The following is a 20,506-nucleotide window of genomic DNA, read 5'->3' as shown; positions in this document are numbered from 1 at the left end:
ACCCTCACAAGGTTAAAATAATTTATCTAATGGGCAATACGTCTGGCAACGTGGCCACTTATCTCAGGTAAAGCCCATGAAGAAATTTGCAGACTGACAAGTCCCGTTATCACTTTATCAACTTTTTATTCCTTTAGTAGTTAGTACCTAGTGGAAAATGTCGGACCAGTCCCATCACCCATCGGAAAGTTCCAAGTAAGTAATCTCAATTGAAATTATCAAACTTGTGACTACTAATTTTTAAGAGCACATCTGTGACGCTCCGTGACGTGTCTCGCATTATCATAAACTTGTTTTGACGATTTATTGCCCAATGACCGATAAGAACTAACTTTGGTTGCGATAAGCACACGCACACGCCCTTTTTTATTCTAATTAAGAGTACTTAATTAACTTAAATTTGGAGGAATTTGACAGGTGTCAATGTGACATGTGGAAAACTCTAACCTAAAAAAACTGCATTTGCAAAGGAAATCTACCTTCGATCGGGAGAAGTTTATAGAAATTATCCATAATGCAAACAGACACACACCCTTTTTATTTCAATTATGAAAAATTAAGTTAAATTTGGAGCAATGTGACAGGTGTCACGTGTGATATGTAGAATGCCCTAACCTTAAAAAATGTTGAATTTTAAAAGGAAAAAATCTGTTTCTAATCAGGAAAATTTTACGAAATCGCGGAAATTGTGCAAAAATCAATCAGTTTATCGCAAATCTGAATCTACCTGACATGAATTTTGTCATTTTAATCAATCAAATTAATTTGTTGTACCTGTCGAGTGCTACATTTTTTGACAATGATACGAAATTGTTTGACTCTATTGAGGTTTTCTAGCCGCAATTTAACTGTTTGGAACGTTTCAGCATCACAAAAATATTTTCAGAGGTAATTTAAACATTTGACGTCAATTTCCTTATGTTATCGTGATTAAGAAATCCCCAAGTGAAGCAATTAACAGTAAGTCTGCATGGTCTCGTGACGGCTGATGTAACATTCATGGGGGGTACCTAATCTGTATCATGTTTTTTACCAGTCTTGTGGAGTCTATTTTTAAAAATCGTATCCTCTATATCTTGTATAAAAAGCAAAGAAAGTCTTCGTGGTCTCGTGACGCCTGATGTAACATTCATGGGGGGTAATCTTTATCATGTTTTTACCAGTCTTGTGCAATCTATTTTTAAAAATCGTATCCTCAATATCTTGTATAAAAAGCAAAGCTGCAGCCTTGACTCACTAGTTAATTGACCACTTCTGATTAATTCAGATCTAGTTTAGTGGGAATTGTTAAAAAAAAACTCAAAAAAATGCGTTGGGAGTATGTTTTTTTCCAAAATTTTGGAATTTGACTAATTGAATTTTTTCTAGCACTCAAGCGAAGTTGATCGATGGTAAGAAAATCTCTCAAGACTTCCAGAAGGAGCTGAAGGTGAAAGTGGACGAATGGGTGAGTTCGGGGCACCGTCGCCCCGTCCTGATCGCCGTGCTGGTGGGCGAAGATCCCGCGAGTCAAAAATATGTCCACAATAAAATGCTGGCGGCGCGCAACGTCGGCATCACCAGCGAGACCATCCGCCTCCCGAAGACCTCCACCGAGGCGGAAATCATAGCCAAGGTGCACCAGCTGAACCAGGACCCCAATGTGGACGGCATCCTCGTCCAACTCCCGGTGCCTGAAGGCGTCGACGAACGAAACGTGTGCAACGCGGTGGACCCCAAGAAGGACGTGGACGGCTTCCACATCCTCAACGTGGGGAAACTCACCCTCAACATGGACACGTTTGTCCCCGCGACGGCTCTGGGGGTCATCGAGCTGATCAAGCGCTCGAATATCAAGACTTTTGGCAAAAATGTGCTGATTTGCGGACGCTCGAAGAACGTGGGGCTGCCCATGGCCATGATGTTGCATTCGGATGCGAGGAATGAGCTGTCGGGGGCGGAGGCCACAGTGGTGCTGTGCCATAGGAATACGCCGTTGGAGGAGTTGGAGTTTTTCGCCAAGAGGGCTGATATTATTATAAGTGCCACGGGGGTTGTGGGGTTGATTAAACCGAATATGGTCAAGCCGGGGGCTTGTGTGATCGATGTGGGGATTACGAGGATTACGACTCCTGAAGGGAAGAGCAAAATTGTCGGCGATGTCGATTTTGAAGGTGTTAGCAAAATCGCAGGACACATTACGCCAGTTCCGGGGGGCGTAGGCCCCATGACTGTCGCAATGCTCATGCATAACACGTTTAAGGCTGCCGTTGACCTTGCTAAAAATTCATAAGTATTATATTTTAGACAGTATTGTCAATTATTTATTTTTTAATAAAAATTTAAAACTACCGCTCTGTTAATGAAATACCAACCTGACCCCACTAAACTTTTATCGGTATAATTACAACGAAATTTAAAATTATCACAAAAATGACCTTACAATATGGGTTCTGTCTTGTTACAACTCGACTTTCGGCAATTATTACCATCACTTCTCGCCGATTTCATCCAAAGTCGAGTCTGACAGTTCTTGTGCAAAAAACCCAAATTCACACAAACAGCCCAAAAATGACCCGACCGGCCGTCTATATAACACGCAAAATTAACGAAGAGGCCCTTAAATTATTATCAGCGACGTAAGTACCCCAATAGTCAAAAAAAATATAAGAAAAGTAAACCTAACCCCAAAATTGTTTTTTGACAGTTGTGACATAACATCATGGCCAGGGTCGGATCCAGTTCCGCGGGCCGAACTTTTGAAAAACATCGCTAACAAAGACGCCCTTTTTTGCATGCTTACCGACAAGATCGATAAAGAAGTGCTCGAAAAAGCCAACAAGCTTAAAGTGATAGCAACAATGTCGGTCGGTTACGACCATCTGGAAATCCCCGAGATTAAAAAGCGCCAAATTAAAATCGGGTACACCCCCGACATTCTCACTGATGCTACAGCTGAATTGACCGTGGCTTTGCTTTTGGCCACAAGTCGACGCCTCCTTGAGGCTAATCACGAGGCCCGGACTGGGGGCTGGCAAGCGTGGGCCCCATTTTGGATGTGTGGTCCGGGCTTAGGCGGGTCCACTGTGGGTATCGTGGGGTTTGGCCGAATTGGCCAGGAGGTGGCAAAGCGGCTTAAACCGTTCAATACGAGACAAATTCTCTATTTCAATAGATCGGTCAGGAAAGAGGCTGAGGAAATCGGGGCTAAGAAAGTCACCTTTGACGAGTTGCTCTCACAGAGCGATTTTGTGGTGGTTTGTTGTGCACTGACACCAGAAACGAAGGAAATGTTCAATGAGGGGGCGTTTAAAAAAATGAAAAAGAGTGCAGTTTTTGTTAATACGAGTCGAGGGGGTGTTGTTGATCAAGATGCTTTGGTTAGGGCGCTCAAAGATGGTGAGATTTGGGGAGCAGGGTTAGATGTGATGACTCCGGAGCCTTTGCCTTTGGATCATCCTCTTTTGGGGCTAAAAAATTGCGTCATTTTGCCGCATATTGGGAGTGCTTGCATTGAGACAAGGAATCAGATGGCAGTTCTTACAGCTAATAATATTTTAACAGCGTTGGGGGGCAAGGAAATGCCGGCGGAATTAACTGTGTAAAAGAGAATAAGAAAAAATAAATGATTTCAAATAGTTTTTTGTGCGGTCTTACAATAAAATAAATTTATTGAACTTCATTTAACTGCTCATTTGCCACAAAACAAAAGCATACGAACAAATGTTTTTCTGAAAATCTGAAAATTGCCTTGAATACATATACGAAAAAAAGCTTTTCTTGGCTTACAGTAAATGCAAACTTGTAGTTTAAAGTGATAAGTGATAACAGCGATAGTAAGTAACGCTCATTGTTTTTACATATTTGCAAGAAATATTAAAACAGTGAATACAATTTGATTGAAACAAAATTTGAAAAACTAGTAAATTTTTAGGAAAAGGTACATAATTAATGCGTTCACACGCACTTTGCATCCTTCAAACAATGGTAATTAAAAATGTTTTATATTTTAATTGACATTACTTGTTTTTTACAGCAGATGTCAGTTGACGTTGGTATTTTTAGTTATACTAAAATTATTGCAAACTTGATAATAACATGCATATGCGATAGGACTGATAAGAGTTGAAAGAACGTTGCCTATTTGGTCTCGGACTTCTGGAGAAAAACTTTTGAGTATAACTTTGTTCTGTTTACATACTCTTTTAAACAAATTTCTTAAAATTTAAATTTCTTGAAACGTCAGACATCATAATTCGTTGTTTCTGTATTTCTGCAAATCCTGCTTTAGAGTTTTTAGCTTACAAAATCACTAATTCGAAAATGATAAAATAAAGTTACGAAATGGCTTTTTCTACACGAAATTGTTTAATTTTTTTCTTCATAAGTAAGTGCTTTTTTATTGCAACAGCATTATAAATAACTTTTTAGTCTTAACCTCACATTTGACATTTTGCGAGAAGAGCGAAGTCCAAGTGGAGGATCCCACTGAGACTGAATTAACCGTGGAAGACATCTCCAACAATCTCACTTCATTCACCAACTCCACGAACAATGCTACTGTAGCAAACACAACAGAAACCTCTAACAAAACCCTGAAACTGGTACAATGTTTACCCGATTTCGGAGGCTCCGAAGTCCAATTAGTCAACGACACTGAACTCATCAAGCTTCTCTTCACTCAAAGCAACATTACCAGTCGCGACACCCTTGCGGGGTGCATCTTAGTGCTGTTTTACTCAAAATACTGCCCTTTTTCAAGCATGGCAGCCCCTCATTTCAACGCCCTACCACGGGCTTTCCCTGACATTAAAATGGTGGCTATTAACGCACTAGCTTATCGACTTTTCAATACACAGAACGGAATTGTGGGGGTCCCCACATTAATGCTGTTTCATAACGGGAGACCTGTCGCTAAATTCAATGAATCTGAATACACACTTGAGCTTTTTTCGAGATTTTTGAACAAACACACGGGAATTGCGGCTGCTGAAAAGTCAATTGTGACCTCAGCAGATTTCAAAGGACCTGTCACGAGTGTCCCTGCACGAGAATTTGATATTTTTCTCATCATTTCATGGATTTTTATCACGATGTGTGGAGCTTATTATTTTACAAAATCCAAGTGCTGGAAATGGATTGTTGAGACGATTCAGAGCAACTGGCGGGAGTCAGAAGCCCACGCCCAGCATGAACATGCAGATTAGTGTTATAATAACTTATTTTCCAATAAATTGATCATTCAATTACGAGTTTTATTTTCCCGGGTGTTGGTCGTTATTACCGACCCCTTCTTTATCAATGCTTGCAGGAACCTGTAATTTCGTAAACAAAAATTAGGTTATGTTGCGGGTACAAAACCTTATGTTTAGTTGATTTTGAGACAATTTTAACGAAAAAAAAAGTCGGAGTATGGTACGGGGAGGGTAAGTGAATTAGTAGTTAACATGTTGTGTTGAAATTTTGTAAGTTTTGCGAAGCTAACCTCACTTTTATCTCTTGTTTTTAGACGCGACAGGAGTCGTTCTCCTGATAGAAAGCGCCGCCGTTCGCGGTCCCGAAGCAAAGACAGATCTAGATCTAGCAGATATCGTCGAAGCAGATCTAGGGATAATAGACGCAGTCGGTCTCGCGAGAGAAGGGAACGTGACAGACGTTCTTACAGTCGAGACAGGGATCGTAGAAGGTATCAATCAACTTTAATTTTCTTTGTAATCAAAAATAATTTTGCAGGGGTGACAGTAAGGAGAAGCGCGGTTCTGGAAGCAGCAAATCTCGTCGACGAGACAAGTCCAGATCACGCTCCCGCTCAACAGACCGCAAAAAAGGCGATGATTCGGGCCTGGCTTTCGACCCGGCGAATCTCGACAAGGAAGAAGAGCAAAAAAAGCTTGAATTGGAGATGCAAAAACGCCGCGAACGCATCGAACGCTGGCGCGCCGAGCGCAAGAAAAAAGAAGAAGAAATGAAGAAAGACACTCCGAATGCAACCGCATCCACCGACGAAGCCACTGCCAAAAAATGGTCCTTGGAAAACGACTCCGAAGACGAGGACAAAGACAAGGAGGACAAGGGCGAAGCTAAAGAAGAAAAAGTTGAAGAGGAGACCAACGGTGAAGCACCACCACAAGAGGAAGAGGCGAAAGAGGAAGAGGAAGAGGAAGTTGACCCCTTGGACGAGTATATGAGAGGTGTTCAAGAGGAAGTGAGAAAGACGCACAAACTTGATATGAAGAAACCCAAAACTGAGTCGGGGAATAAAAAAGGTGCCTTAGTTATTGTAACAGGAGTGGCGAAATCGAAAGTTAATAAAAATAAGGGGGAGTTGATTGAGCAGAATCAAGACGGGTTGGAGTACTCCTCCGAGGAGGAAATTGAGGATTTGAAGGACACAGCCGCGAGTATTGTGAATAAGCAGAAGAAGGAGTTGGCGAAAATTGACCACAATATGGTCAGATATTTGCCGTTTAGGAAGAGTTTTTATGTGGAGGTGCCCGAAATTGCCAAGATGACGCACGAGGAGGTGGAGGCTTACAAGGAGGAGATGGAGGGAATTAGAGTGAAAGGTAAGTTGGTGTTGTATGCAGGGTTTTTTTCAATCAATTAGGGAAAAATTTTGGGTTGCGGTTTACCTCTCGGAACACTCAATTTTTTAGAGTATTCCAATTTTAACAAAAGACTCGTATTTTTGCCAGTTGTATTGTTAAAATGCAGATTTCCAGGATCGCTCCATTCACCGGAAATAAATCGCCAAATACGTTTTCTTTTCCCTCTTTCAACAAAGGTATAAATTTTACGTTTCGAAAATCGAGCAACAAACACAATTTTTGCTCACATTTCTGGTTACGATCCGGGACAGCTCGGCATCTCGGATCAATAAACTCTAATTTATATGTAGACGAAATAATGTCTTGCTGTGGAATTTCTGTTTACCACGTTTCTAAAAATTAATGTCTACACAGGGTGACGTCGGATGCGACCCTTGATAAATTATATACTCGAGCGAAAATAATTTACAACGCGGGAGAATTTTCAATATACGGAAGTCGTATTGGTTATTTTTGAAGTAATGCAAAAGTCTAAATAATTTTTAATAACGTCTGAAGCAAGCGAAAAACTCGTATCTGAATTTTATTATCGTAAAAAGCACTTGTGCTGCTTTAAGCGTCCGTTGTATGAGTTTCGAGTGGCTTACCTTGCACGAATTGTGTTATTAAAGTTTGTACAGAAGCTTTAATCTCTTGCTAAACAACGTGCTCTAATCCGCATTGTCGACTAGTTTTATGGTTGCATTTTAAACTGAAAAATTCCTCGTGATTAATTTACTAGCAGCGAAACTATTGAGGGGTTTTTGTGAGTAAAGTTTCGTAGTAGTCGATTCATAAGCCGAGCTGTTATCGTGTCCTAATTAGTTAACTTGGGAGAGTGTATCGAGCATAAAGAAATACAATCAAGGGTTCGAGAGTCGTACAATCGTCGTCTCTCCTTTTATCTCAGTGTTACGCTTGACGAGGCAATAATATTGAACACGAAACAGGAATTTTAAGACTTTGTTTGCATCAGAGGCTGTATAGATTTTTAATAATGGAACGACGCGCTAATAAATCCGATTATTGGGACGTAAAGGTTTTATTGTTTTAATTTTCATCAATAGTGTCGCGAGGGTGGTGGCACTCAATTCGAGACGTGCATCGAAATTCATTCTGACGGATTTTTAACAAAAAAATTGGCTGGAGGAAAAAGCGCACGACATAACTTTACTAAAAAATTACTGAAATTTGCTAAATACAGGGTGATTTTTGCAAAACGGCAGGCGCTGTAGAATTTTTATTTATGGTCCGATTTCAAAGATTAAAAACAATAATTAAATGGATTTTGATTTAGTATAAGCTGACGATTTTAAAAATTTTTTAAATGTCATATTATATTTTGGGCTATATTCAATTTTCTTATTTTAAATTGGGACCCATAGTTTTTATCGTAATTTGGAAGGTGTTAGTTTTCTTAGTACAGACATGTGTAATATTACTTAAAATTATTGTTTTTAAAAAAATATCAAGGTTGAAAAAAAGATTAATAAAATCTGGTTGCATGGTGTCAAATAAGACAATGTCATTTTTGCAATGTTAAAAAGCAACAAATGAAAGAAAATATTGCCAATGTTTTTCCAAATTTTTAAAAAGAAATGACAATAATACTTGCTTTAACCTATAACAATTCAGAAAAACATCTAATTTAGTGTTAATAACTTATTTTATTATACTTATTTATTTTGTTTATTTTTAAAAAGATTATTATTAACGTCAATTTTTTTATTGACACCATGCAACCAGATTTTATTAATTTTTATTAATATTTTCAACTTTGATATTGAAAAAGATAATTTTTAGTAAAAGAAGTACAAATTGCACACGTCTGTGCCAAGAAAATTAATATCTTCCAAATTTTAATAAAAAAAATATGATGGGTTTCAATTTAAAGTAAGAAAGTTAAATATAGCTCAAAATATGTATACTATGACATTTAGAAAAATTGTAAAATTGTCAACTTATACTAAAGTAAAGAACCGTAAATAAATATTCTGCAGCACCTTCCGTTTTTTAAAAATCATCCTGTATATATTTTTTTATTCTAACACGTTATAAAAACGCAATTCCACCTCGAAATACGTACAACATTAATTAATAAATCAGTAATTATTTCTCTATTTTGATTTACCTGTGCTCAATTTTAAGATTCCATATTTTTGTTGAAGCAATTTTAAAAATAAACAGGATGTAAGGATGAGTAGTTTCTGGTTTATGTTGAAGATGTATGTAGATTTTTTTGCTTTTCAACGGCTATAAAACATAGGTTTTGTGGTCATTTTCAGAAGTACCCATTTACAGGTAGCATCTTAGAAACACAAAAAAAAAATTGATTTTTTGTTAAAAACATCTCACATATTTTTTTATTATACTTTGCTCTTATGCGCTTATGCTCTCATATTAATTATTATGCTTATTAGTATTAGAGAAAAATTGCTGACTTGTCCGGGGTTTCAATCTCGGACTTTATGTTTCTGCGTCACTACGTCCTCTGCTTTAATTAATATACAGGTGTAAAAAACGTTTAAAGATTCTAAAGGTGGTTCCCTAGATTAAAATAAGAAAAATAGTTCTTATACAGTACGATCAAAAAGTCTGTCTATCAAGCAAGCGTAGAGATTTAAAACGTATGTCTGTGGAAGATAAAATATCACAATGACAAATGAGAAATGTTAAAATATTTTTTATGTAAATTATGACAGGAAACCGTAGTGAACGATTTTTATGAATAAACACCAACAAAATCTTATTTTAGTTTGTTTTGAGACGTTTCATAGAATAATTCAATTTAATTAGCTCAATGTTTTAATTTTTATAAAATAATTTTTTGACATCTAGATAACATACGAACTGCCATGCAACGTCATACGTTGCCATACGTCCTCAACTAGGACGTCTACTTGATAGAAAGACTTTGTGATCGCACTGTAGAGTAGATCTATGTTCGGAAAAGCTTCTTGAGGAAGCTAAAACCTCCTGAAGATGGCGGGCAAAAGCCTTTTTTTAAATCATTTCAGTAACCGGTGGACATAAATTTACAAAAGTTTGTATCTGGAGTAATTTTTTGGCGCTGAATTTATTGGTGACATCAAAAATTGTGTGTTTGTAATTAATTAATTATATTTAGAATTTTTGGAAGAAGGTTTTTTGTTTGTTTTTACAGAATTGGATATATTGGCTAATTTTCTTTAAAGTTTTTTAAACCATGCATCGATTTTTATTCCGGAAAGCAACTCATACAGTGAGGTTTTTCATATCGCCCTATATCCTTTAGAATGCATTTTCGGACATAGGTCCTTAGGAAGTAGGAACTTTTTTTCAATGTTTTTTTTCCGGACAACCTGTATTCATTCAAATAAAAAAAAACATTATTCTTCGACACTGCCCAAATTTACGGTTTTTCTCCCGAAAGGAAGTTTTGACAACTGTTTGGCATTTCTCAATACGAAACGTCAGATTATTTTTTTTTTAATTTAACGCAAGTGTAGGCTTTGTTGAGTCTAATTGGAAGAATAAAATGTTGTATTCAACTCGTTTGAATGTAAATCGGACGCTTTATTCCACCTCGTGAATGATAATCCACGAGTGTAACGAGTCGTTTAAAAATCCACTCGGTGTAATTATACGTCCGATTTACACTCAAACTCGTAGAATAAATAGCTAGAAATATTTTTTTACGTTTCTACAACGTTTCTTATCCTAGAAGTGCATTTGTATCGAAATTGAAAAAAAAAACAAAATTTTTATTAAATCTTGAAGTAGAGGAATTTTTTCTTTGCATAATTAGAAGTATGCATTAGACTTTCTTTATTTTTTAAGACATCAGTTTTTTAAAAAGGTTACAAACTTTCTACAAAGAATGGAAAATTCTGATGCTCTGAAAAAAGTTTATTCTCAATTGTTTTTCTGATTTTATAATTGTTTTGTTTTGCGTTTTTATATGATTATAAGTAGGCTGTAAGTGATCCCGTGAGTCTTTTTTTATTATTGATTAGCCAAAACTTTCTTACAGGCAAAGGCTGTCCCAAGCCGATCAAAACGTGGGCCCAATGCGGCGTCTCGACCAAAGAACTCAACATCCTCAAAAAGCTCGGCTTTGAGAAACCCACCCCTATCCAAGTCCAAGCCATCCCTGCGATAATGTCCGGTCGCGATTTAATCGGCATTGCGAAAACCGGAAGTGGGAAAACACTCGCTTTCCTGTTGCCCATGTTCCGTCACATTCTCGACCAACCCTCTTTGGAGGAAACCGACGGCCCCATTGCCATAATCATGACTCCAACTCGCGAACTGTGCATGCAAATCGGCAAAGACATCAAGAAGTTTACAAAGAGTTTGAATTTGCACGCGGTGTGCGTGTATGGGGGCACCGGGATATCCGAACAGATCGCCGAATTGAAACGTGGGGCGGAAATTATTGTATGTACACCGGGAAGAATGATCGATATGTTGGCGGCGAATGGAGGCAAGGTTACCAATTTGAGACGAGTGACGTATATTGTGCTAGATGAGGCGGATAGGATGTTTGATATGGGGTTTGAGCCGCAAGTTATGCGAATTATTGATAATGTGAGACCTGACCGACAGACTGTCATGTTTAGTGCGACATTTCCGCGACAGATGGAAGCGCTAGCGAGACGTATACTACAAAAACCGATCGAAGTCCAAGTGGGTGGACGATCGGTTGTCTGCAAGGACGTGGAACAACATGTCGTGATCCTCGAAGAGGATCAGAAGTTTTTAAAGTTGTTGGAGTTGTTAGGACTCTACCATGAACACGGCAGTATAATAGTGTTTGTCGACAAGCAGGAAAACGCCGATATTTTATTAAAAGAATTGATGAAAGCGGCTTACAATTGCTTGAGTCTTCATGGAGGTATTGACCAATTCGATCGTGATTCTACCATTATTGATTTCAAGAGTGGAAAAGTCAAACTTTTGATTGCCACTTCAGTGGCGGCGCGAGGCCTCGATGTCAAACATTTGATCCTTGTTGTAAACTACGATTGTCCTAACCACTACGAGGACTACGTCCATAGATGTGGTAGGACAGGTCGGGCCGGTAATAAAGGTTTCGCTTACACTTTTATTACCCCCGAGCAATCCAGATACGCCGGTGATATAATCAGAGCCTTTGAACTCGCTTCAGTCACTGTTCCGGAGCCTTTGAGGAACCTTTGGGACTCGTACAAGTCCAAGCAAGAAGCTGAAGGTAAAAAGGTTCACACCGGGGGTGGTTTCAGCGGGAAAGGTTTCAAATTCGACGAAAATGAAGCTGCGGCTGTAACTGAGCGTAAAAAATTCCAGAAGGCTGCTTTAGGACTCGCTGATTCTGATGATGAGGACTTGGAACATGATATTGACCAACATATCGAAAGTATGTTTGCTACGAAACGCACTGTGAAGGAGATTAAAGCGCCGCTAGGGTTGATAAATCCAGCAGCGATGAATACGCAAACGGCGATGGATAAGTTGGAATTGGCGAAGAGGTTGGCGTCGAGGATCAATCTGTCGAAAAATATCAGTCTGGATACGAAGTTTGCGACGCAGCAAGCGGCGGAGAGTATCCTAAAAGGGAGTAGTAGTTCGTTACCGATTACTGCTAAAACGGTCGCGGAACAGTTGGCGGCGAAGTTGAATACAAAGTTGAATTATCAGCCGAAGGATGATGACGAGAGGGACGATATTGATAATGAACAGACGTTTAGGAAGTATGAGGAGGAGTTGGAGATTAATGATTTCCCGCAGCAGGCGAGGTGGAGGGTTACCTCAAAGGTTAGTATTGGCATTTTGGAACAAATATATTTTTTATTTAATGCTTGTTTGATTTTTTTTTCGATTCAAGTAAGTTAAACATTTTTTGTTGGTGATGTAATAAATCTGTTGTTGGTATTTATTCATTCCGAAAAATTTTACTCCAATACAGGAGACAACTATGAATGAAATAAAACCAGGAGAATGAAAAATAATACAAAAAATATATAAATTATACACTTGACGTTAAAAAAGAATATACATTTTATTATTAATAAATTATTACAAAACACGAAACTTACAAAAAAGTAGAAAAACAAATAAGTAAGTATCTGCAAATTTAACAAAAAATTTTAGTCATGGCCCTGCGATTTTAAATAATCAAAAATTTATGTTGATCTAAATAAAAAAAAACTTATTAAACGGCTCACTTTTTGTTTTTTTTTTCATTTCTGTTTTTTTGTTATGACTTAAATACTCTAATGGCAAAAACAGTATTAAGGGAATAAACAACTATTTTAATTCCGAGAATGTAAGTAATACCAGAAGCGACCGCAGGAATCCCGAGGTCATTTTTGTTCAATTAATTAATTAATAAATTTTAAGAGAAAAAATCTGTATAAAGGAGTTTGTTTTTGTCAAAAAACTTTCAGAAGATTTCATTCATTCGATTCTAGTTTATTTGAAGAGTAAAATATGGTATTATTATATTTCATTTACAGTCAGTCACGAAAGTGTTCATACAGAGCGAAATTTTGGTGTGTTAAGACATTTAAAACTGCGAAAATACGAATACGCCATAATAATTTTAGTTTTTAATCTAAATCTTCATTGTTAAAACTATTACAACAAAAAACTATAATATAATGAAAAATATTTTGAAGAAAGAAACATGTCATAAAATTACTGAAATTAGTGCCTGCATGAAGACTTTTTTGACTGACTTATTTTTGAGTGAAAAAATACCGATTATTAGGCAAAAACGAGGGAATAAAGCGTCACTTTATCTCTATTGGAAGGGGGGAAATCATAAAACCCAAACGCGATTGAAAAAATCAAGACAAAAACGTTTTTTTTTTTTACTAAACACAAGTAAAAAAACTTAGAACGGTTGGTCAACTTAGCATCAAACAAGTTGTGTAAGTAAGGGTAAATTTGAATTAAAAATGGTTAATAAGTGGCTAACTGTTTTATTTATTGCATTTTTTGTCTACAAAGGAAAATTAAAATTGGAGTTACGAGCTGTGGAAAAAATACTCAAAGCATGATGCAACACAATCGGAAAATTGTATCATCAAAAACTCCAGCAAGTTATTGAAAAGTTGCATCAGCTTGATTAAAATTTCATCTATCCACTTGTTTTTCACTCAGTATTTCTTGTAAAATCGGGGTGTGAAGGTCTTAAAAAAATGATTGTGACTGTGAAGTGACGACCATTATTGGATATTTTCTTAGAAGATTTTTTTTTGTTATTACTACATTATTGAATTAATTAAATTAGAATAGTTTTGACAATTTTTCTTCGGTAAAATTTTCCTCAAAATTTTTCACCCATTCGGAACGGAAAGTTTTAATTCGGCTCCGATTTCAAATTATTAATGTGCACGAATGTCGACGCTTTCCTGCTTAATAAAGTTTCGCATTACATTTGGGGGCTTGTTTCCATACATTTTTTTTTGCAACGGAAATGAGTTTGGATCATCGATCCAACTCTGAAATTTTTACTCGCGTTATATAAATTTAATTGCGGACGCTTTCTACATGATGTAAATCCTGTGAAAACTTTTTTCTTCACGGAATTCACTTCGAAGTTCAACGAACTTTAGGGGTCGTATGGAAAAGTTTATTTTCTATTTTACGTAGAAACTGACACAAAGTTAAATTATCTGTTGGAAAAGTCGCATTTGACAGAAAATTTCCATATTTTATTTGTTTTTCAAAATTGATAAATTTTATTGAATTTATGTGTTGCTTTATCGTAATTTATGGAGGAAAAATCTTTGATGGAAAATATTGCCGATAAGCTCTATAATTAATCCCAGCGACCTTTGTACGACTTTTATGTTTTTTAATTGGCTTTTAGGGCTTTTGATGGTTTATTTTAATGAATGATTAAAGCAGAAATTGTTACGATTTTAGCATTAAAAACATGCTGATCGGTGAAAATTAATGTTAAGCTAATTTTGAAATTGGTTTTTGAAGCATTTTCGCGATTTCTTTGAAATAAGAATATCAAGAGTTTTTAATTAAACTTGTAGAAACCAACAAAGTTGAGGCTTTTAATTTGAATACTTTATTTTGTTCGTCTATACTTGTCGAGGTTTTAATTTATTCAGTTATTTCTCTTGGTTATTAACTTGTGGTTGTTTTCAATTGTCAGACTTTAAAATTGAGTTTCTTGCAGGAGGCTTTAGCGCAAATTTCGGAATATTCCGAGGCCGGGATTACCGTTCGTGGTACGTATGTGCCAAACGGTAAAAATCCTCCAGAGGGTGAAAGAAAATTGTATTTGGCCATTGAGAGCACGTCTGATATCGCCGTGGCTAAAGCAAAGGCCGAAATAACTCGACTAATTAAAGAAGAATTGCTTAAATTGCAAACAGCGGGTCATCACTCGTTCAATAAGGCTAGATATAAGGTGGTGTAAACATTTTATGTTTTGATCATACATATTTTTAAATTTATCTGTATAGTGCGAGTGTACTATTTATTTAAGAAAATAAATTTTTTCATCGATTTGCTTGTTTTATTCAATTGGAAAATTACATGGATGTTAACCTACAAATTCACGAGTTGTTTTCTTTAAGAGAGTAAACAACATTTCAGGTCGGGGGCTTAAGAACAGATAATGTGGCCTGATTGAGCTTATTCAAGAGAGAGGAATTTGTCCGGCGATTTTTTTGGATGGCGAGACATTGCGTTTTTTTTTTGATAAGGATAATTAGAGTCGCTTTGTTATCATTTTGATGACTTTGTGTTTTGTCAAGTTCGTTAAGATGCCCTCTGTGTGGAGGTTCATTAAACTTGGGGCAAAAATTTGATTGTGATAAGCGTGTATCGAATCCGCTGGAATTTTCCGTCATAAAAAGCTAAAAAGTAAATATTTTTTTCTATTTTGAAAGAAAAAAAATATGAAAATCTTTTGCAAATTAGAATGCTGGATTTGACGTTGACAAGTGTGAACTCTCAAGCTTCACACACGATTGTTTGCTTGGCATGAATAGGCAGAATGTGAATTTTCCGTTTTCCACCCACTTATATGGAAAATGGAATGTTTACTGTATCAATTTAAAATTTAAAAACTCATGAGTGGCACTGATTAATAATAAAAAACAAAGTAAAAAAAAATTGTACTCTTTTTTTATTGTCTCAAAACCAAAATTAACTACCTTCAAAAATAAAATGGTGTAGGAGGAGACCTTGTCCACATTTGGTTGCGATTTTGTTATTTTTAAATGTTTCTTTTTGAAATTTATTGTTTTTATTAGAAAGGAATAAGTGCACAAATAAAGATATACTTGAAAAACAACTGCTCTTTTTATTTATGAAGAATTTTGGAAAATTGTGGAAGATTTCAATGATTTAAAAAAATTCTAAGTTAGAAAATGAAAAATTGGATGTAGAGAAAATTCGAAAGATGATCAACTTAAGCTTTGGCGATTTTTCCTGTCTTTATTATTTGTTGCAGAAGGGTTATTGTTTCGGCAAAATCTTCTTATACTTTCTAGTTTAAAGTCATAATTAAAAAAATGTATTTCTCAAGTTTGAGAAAAAGAAGTTATTTTCGTTATCTTATCCGACCTTCCCCTACCGAAAAAAGATTAAATATTCTTTTCAATTAATAATAATTATTAATTATAATTTAGGGCAAAGTGTTCGAAGTTGTAGAGACAAAATTTAACAAATGGATATAACGTTTCAAATTATTAATTATTAAGAAGTTGAAGGTATTAGATAAATAAATATATAATACGCAATATTTTAATAAATTTATCAATGAAAAAGCAAAAGGTTATCGACCGATTACGATTCTCTGTCACGTTTACTCATTTGTATATTTATTCCAATTTGTTATTGCAAAGTAAAAATATTAATTCACTAACAAAATTTTATTTTTTTAAACTCGTTCCTACAAAATTAAATTTTAAATCAAAACACGGAGTCTTGTTTTAAAAAATCTATGTTTATCACTTTTCGATTTTTTAATTTTTGTTTTGAGTATGAGGAAAAAATAGCAAGTATTGAAGTGATGCAATGCTAATCATAATAATTATTGATCCTTGATTGCTTATTAATTAATTAAATAAATATTTGGTTTAAAATTTGTAAATGAGATAATTCTTTGTGGAGGTCTGATAAATTTACACTAACAACGTACTTTTTACAACTCAAAGTTTATAAATAATATGACCCTTGACCGGGCGCATACAACATTATTTATTTACTATGAAACACCCACTAGAAACGTAAAATACTTTAATGACTATTTCGTCTATCCCAAAAAGACTTTTCAAAAATGATTCAAGTAAATAGACCAAGAAACCTGGGCATATGTAGAAATATAGATGAGCATTCATCGAAAATAAAAAATGATGCAATAAGACCCAAATGTTGAAAATCACCTCAAAATTCGTAAAAACGGGAAGAAAATCAAGTTTTTTATCTTGTCGAGGTGTCACAACTGAAACCAATTTTTCTCCTTATCACCCGTCCTATTTCCTGTCAAAAAAATCCTCCCAGACGAAAAGAACGAGTTCAACTTATCAGCAAAATGGTCATTGCGTGGTAAAAATTGCGAATTGTCAGAGGTCAACAATTGTAGGGGGGCTAAATTTTGTATAAAAAGGATCACAATTTGAGTCAAATCAAACACAAAGATGAAACTAACCATTGTGGCACTTGTGGTGGGCCTGTGTGCCTTGTCTTCTTCTTATCCCCAGCAGCAGATCAGTAAGACTTTATTTTAATTTTTCAATTGATTGATTCATAAATTTAGCTGATAAGGGGCTACTCCAGAAGCAAAAAGACATTCTGAGACTCTTCCGGTACGTCAACCAACCGAGTTATTACAAGGACTTTATCGAAATTGCACAAAATTTCAATTTTGAACAAAACTACAACAACTATGTTGTAAGTACCAAAGAAATTAAAGATTTTTTTTACATTTTTTTAAAAGAACCAGGAAGTTGCAAAGTACTACTACCAGATCTACCAGTACGGTTTGCTTCCCAGAGGCCAAGTCTTTTCAGTTTTTTACCAAGAACACTTACAACAAGCTATAGCTCTCTACAAGCTGTTTTATTACGCTAAGGACTACCAAACGTTCTACAATACGGCCGTTTGGGCACGCCAGAATGTCAACGAAGGCGTTTATTTGTACTCCTTGTCGGTTGCAGTAGTGCACAGACCTGACACCTATGGGGTTGTTTTGCCCCCAATTTACGAGGTCTATCCGTACTACTTTTTCAACAATGACGTCATTCAACAAGCTTCGCAGTACAAACAACAATACTACGGTGAAAATCAACGAGGTGGTTCCAATGGTTACACTATTAATGCCAACTACTCTGGGTACTACCTGAACTTGAACCCGGAGCAATCTTTGTCGTACTTCACTGAAGATGTTGGGATTAACTCATTTTATTATTATTACAATATTTACTACCCGTTTTGGTTGGGTGGTCAAGATTTTAACTACGAGAACGACCTCAGAGGTGAATTGTTTTACTACGTGTACCAACAAATCCTAGCTAGGTACTACCTGGAACGGCTCTCGAACGGTTTTGGTGAAATTCCCTTCTTCAACTATGAAGTACCCCTTGAAACTGGTTATTACCCATCTTTACAATACTCAAATGGTTTGCCCTTCCCCGCAAGACCCAATTTTGCCAATCTCTACGAATATTTCTACAATTATGGACAAAAATATGGTAACAACCAGTACGCTTATAGCTACACCAAGGTTCAAGACTATGAAAGACGAATCCGGGATGCTATCGATCAAGGCTACATTTACACCCCTGAAGGCCAAAAAGTCAGTTTGTACACACAACAAGGCATTAACATTCTTGGAAATTTAATTGAGTCCAACCCTGATTCGCCCAACTATCAGTACTACGGAGCTTTGCAAGTCTACGCGAGACACCTTTTGGGGTACTCGTACCAACCCCTGAACCAGTACCAAGTCGCACCTTCGGCCTTGGAACACTTTGAGACGTCGCTTCGCGACCCGGCCTTCTACCAGTTTTACAAGCGAGTACTTTTGTACTTCCAACAGTACCAAGCCAACTTATCGGCCTACACCGAGCAAGATTTGGCCTACCAAGGAGTAGAAGTCACCAACGTGCAATTTGACCGACTTGTCACATATTTCGATTATTTTTATTCGGACTTGAGCAACGCTATTTACGTCACTCCGGAGGAGTTCAATGGAGAGCAAGTCCAAATCCGGGCACGCCAATACCGCCTCAACCACAAGGCCTTCACTTACAAAATCTACGTCAACTCTAATCAAGCCCAAAAGGCCAGTGTGAGGATTTACTTAGGCCCAAAATACGACGAATATGGACGCTACATTAATATAAGCCAAAATCGGCAAAACTTCGTCCAGTTTGACCACTTTGTGTACCAACTCCAAGCCGGTGAAAACACCATCGAACGCAACTCCCGTCAGAGTTACTTCTACCAAAACGACAGGACGAGTTACCAAAAGCTGTACCAGAGTGTTTTAGGCGCTTTGAACGGCAATGGACAGTTTAATGTTGACTCCAACGAGGCCTATTTTGGATTCCCGCGCAGGTAATAAAAAATTTGAACTTGGCTTATTTTTGTAGATTCCTTTTGCCTAAAGGTAATTATGGAGGCTACGAGTACCAATTTTACGTTATTGTGAGTCCATACGTGCCTTATCAAGGCCAACAGTCCGACTCGAAATATTACTACCCGCGGGTGGGAAGTGGTGCACAGTACCTTGACAACTACCCCCTGGGCTACCCCTTCGACCGCCCGGTCTACTACGACCAAGTCTACTACAATATCCCCAATTCTTATATCTACAGTGCGAAAATCTACCATCGGGATGTCGAAGACATCAACGCTTCCAGTGCCTCCACTCAATAAAATTTGATTTTTGTCATGAAATGTATTTTTTTGAATAAATAATCACTTTAATCGAATTTATTTGTATTTGAATTTCCTCTTGGCTTCGGCATGTAAACAACTTTGACGCTGTCTTTGTAGTTTTTTAATTTAAGAAAGTCTGAAAAGTTTTATTTGCATTTTAATTTATTTGTCTCGTGATTTTTTTGGGCAGATAAAATAAAAATTCAATAATGTGTGTGATCATTGACCTGTAAATATGTTTGTTTAAGCACCGGAAACATTTTTGATATCGAATTACGAGTAAATGTTTCACGAATTGAATGGACATTGGACATAAAATTTGTTGGGTTTATAAATATAAAAAAAAACATTCTACAAATAATTTTTTAGTTTTTATTGAAATAAAACGAATTACATAATTGAAATATGTATGTGGTTAAGTCATCAAATATGGAGAATATTTACTATTTTCACAATGTACAAAAAAAATTACCACAATTCTTAGAAAAATGTCTTTCAGCAAATCTCATTTAAGAGGGTGAAAAAATGGATATAGTTTCGTTTTTTTTATCAGTTTTGTATAAAATGAAATTTATTGTTATTTAAATAAAGAACACTCAATAACAATACGATATTAATATTATTTTACTCTACCGCACTTTGATCATCTCATGTGTTAAAACTCGAGGAACTTAACATTTTTATTTTTATCGCATATTTAAATATTATTTCCGATATGTTAAAAAATATACAATGAGCGGCCAAATTATGGAATAATTTTATTAAAACTGAAAATATTGTGTTTTGACAAAACTGATCGAACAGATCAATTTTCTTTTTAAAACATATACAATCCTTTACTTCATTTAAAATTTCACAGATTTTGGATTTTGAGTAAAGACGTAAGCGACATTTTTGTTTAAATAGTAACGTCTAATTTCTTAACGAATTTCATAGATTTTTTAATAAATGACAACATCAAAATATTAAATATTACATAAAATTTTCCAAAAAAGAAATGAAATAATATAACAAAAAACAAACATACAATATTAAATCAAGATGAGAGTCTTGTATTTTTTTAA

At 36.0% G+C, this 20,506-nt stretch overlaps 5 protein-coding genes across 7 annotated transcripts; all 5 read left to right on the top strand.

The window, feature by feature from the left end:
* LOC123003841 (bifunctional methylenetetrahydrofolate dehydrogenase/cyclohydrolase, mitochondrial) lies at positions 1 to 2,330 on the top strand. 3 transcript variants are annotated; one of them, XM_044396860.1, is made up of 3 exons: positions 1 to 195; positions 246 to 888; positions 1,369 to 2,330. In XM_044396860.1, the coding sequence occupies exons 2-3, from the start codon at positions 800 to 802 to the stop codon at positions 2,270 to 2,272; spliced, it is 993 nt and encodes a 330-aa protein (XP_044252795.1). In that variant the 5' UTR covers positions 1 to 195; positions 246 to 799; the 3' UTR covers positions 2,273 to 2,330. The 3 variants fall into 3 exon arrangements, with proteins under 3 accessions (XP_044252795.1, XP_044252796.1, XP_044252797.1); XM_044396861.1 differs by lacking the exon at positions 246 to 888 and having other exon boundaries at positions 5 to 67; positions 138 to 195; XM_044396862.1 differs by lacking the exons at positions 1 to 195; positions 246 to 888 and adding an exon at positions 950 to 1,318.
* A 34-nt stretch (positions 2,331 to 2,364) lies between these two features.
* Positions 2,365 to 3,661, top strand: LOC123003840 (glyoxylate reductase/hydroxypyruvate reductase). Its single transcript, XM_044396859.1, has 2 exons — positions 2,365 to 2,618; positions 2,687 to 3,661. The coding sequence occupies exons 1-2, from the start codon at positions 2,413 to 2,415 to the stop codon at positions 3,582 to 3,584; spliced, it is 1,104 nt and encodes a 367-aa protein (XP_044252794.1). The 5' UTR covers positions 2,365 to 2,412; the 3' UTR covers positions 3,585 to 3,661.
* Positions 3,662 to 3,985: 324 nt separating this feature from the next.
* Positions 3,986 to 5,225, top strand: LOC123003842 (thioredoxin domain-containing protein 15). Its single transcript, XM_044396863.1, has 2 exons — positions 3,986 to 4,366; positions 4,411 to 5,225. Exons 1-2 carry the CDS (start codon positions 4,324 to 4,326, stop codon positions 5,184 to 5,186), a joined length of 819 nt encoding a protein of 272 aa, XP_044252798.1. The 5' UTR covers positions 3,986 to 4,323; the 3' UTR covers positions 5,187 to 5,225.
* Positions 5,226 to 5,269: 44 nt separating this feature from the next.
* LOC123003920 (probable ATP-dependent RNA helicase DDX46) lies at positions 5,270 to 15,056 on the top strand. Its single transcript, XM_044396976.1, has 5 exons — positions 5,270 to 5,405; positions 5,489 to 5,665; positions 5,713 to 6,545; positions 10,579 to 12,341; positions 14,725 to 15,056. The coding sequence occupies exons 1-5, from the start codon at positions 5,392 to 5,394 to the stop codon at positions 14,965 to 14,967; spliced, it is 3,030 nt and encodes a 1,009-aa protein (XP_044252911.1). The 5' UTR covers positions 5,270 to 5,391; the 3' UTR covers positions 14,968 to 15,056.
* Positions 15,057 to 17,185: 2,129 nt separating this feature from the next.
* LOC123016330 (hexamerin-like) lies at positions 17,186 to 19,495 on the top strand. The gene is made up of 4 exons (XM_044416663.1): positions 17,186 to 17,270; positions 17,317 to 17,450; positions 17,497 to 19,118; positions 19,154 to 19,495. The coding sequence occupies exons 1-4, from the start codon at positions 17,198 to 17,200 to the stop codon at positions 19,437 to 19,439; spliced, it is 2,115 nt and encodes a 704-aa protein (XP_044272598.1). The 5' UTR covers positions 17,186 to 17,197; the 3' UTR covers positions 19,440 to 19,495.
* Positions 19,496 to 20,506: the final 1,011 nt, after the last annotated feature.

This window comes from Tribolium madens, unplaced genomic scaffold, assembly GCF_015345945.1.
Source record: "Tribolium madens isolate multiple individuals breed KSU strain unplaced genomic scaffold, Tmad_KSU_1.1 Scaffold_1;HRSCAF=32;Tcas5.2_LG8, whole genome shotgun sequence".
NCBI classification, from domain to species: domain Eukaryota; kingdom Metazoa; phylum Arthropoda; class Insecta; order Coleoptera; family Tenebrionidae; genus Tribolium; species Tribolium madens.
This window is presented reverse-complemented; position numbering and strand designations above follow the sequence as displayed.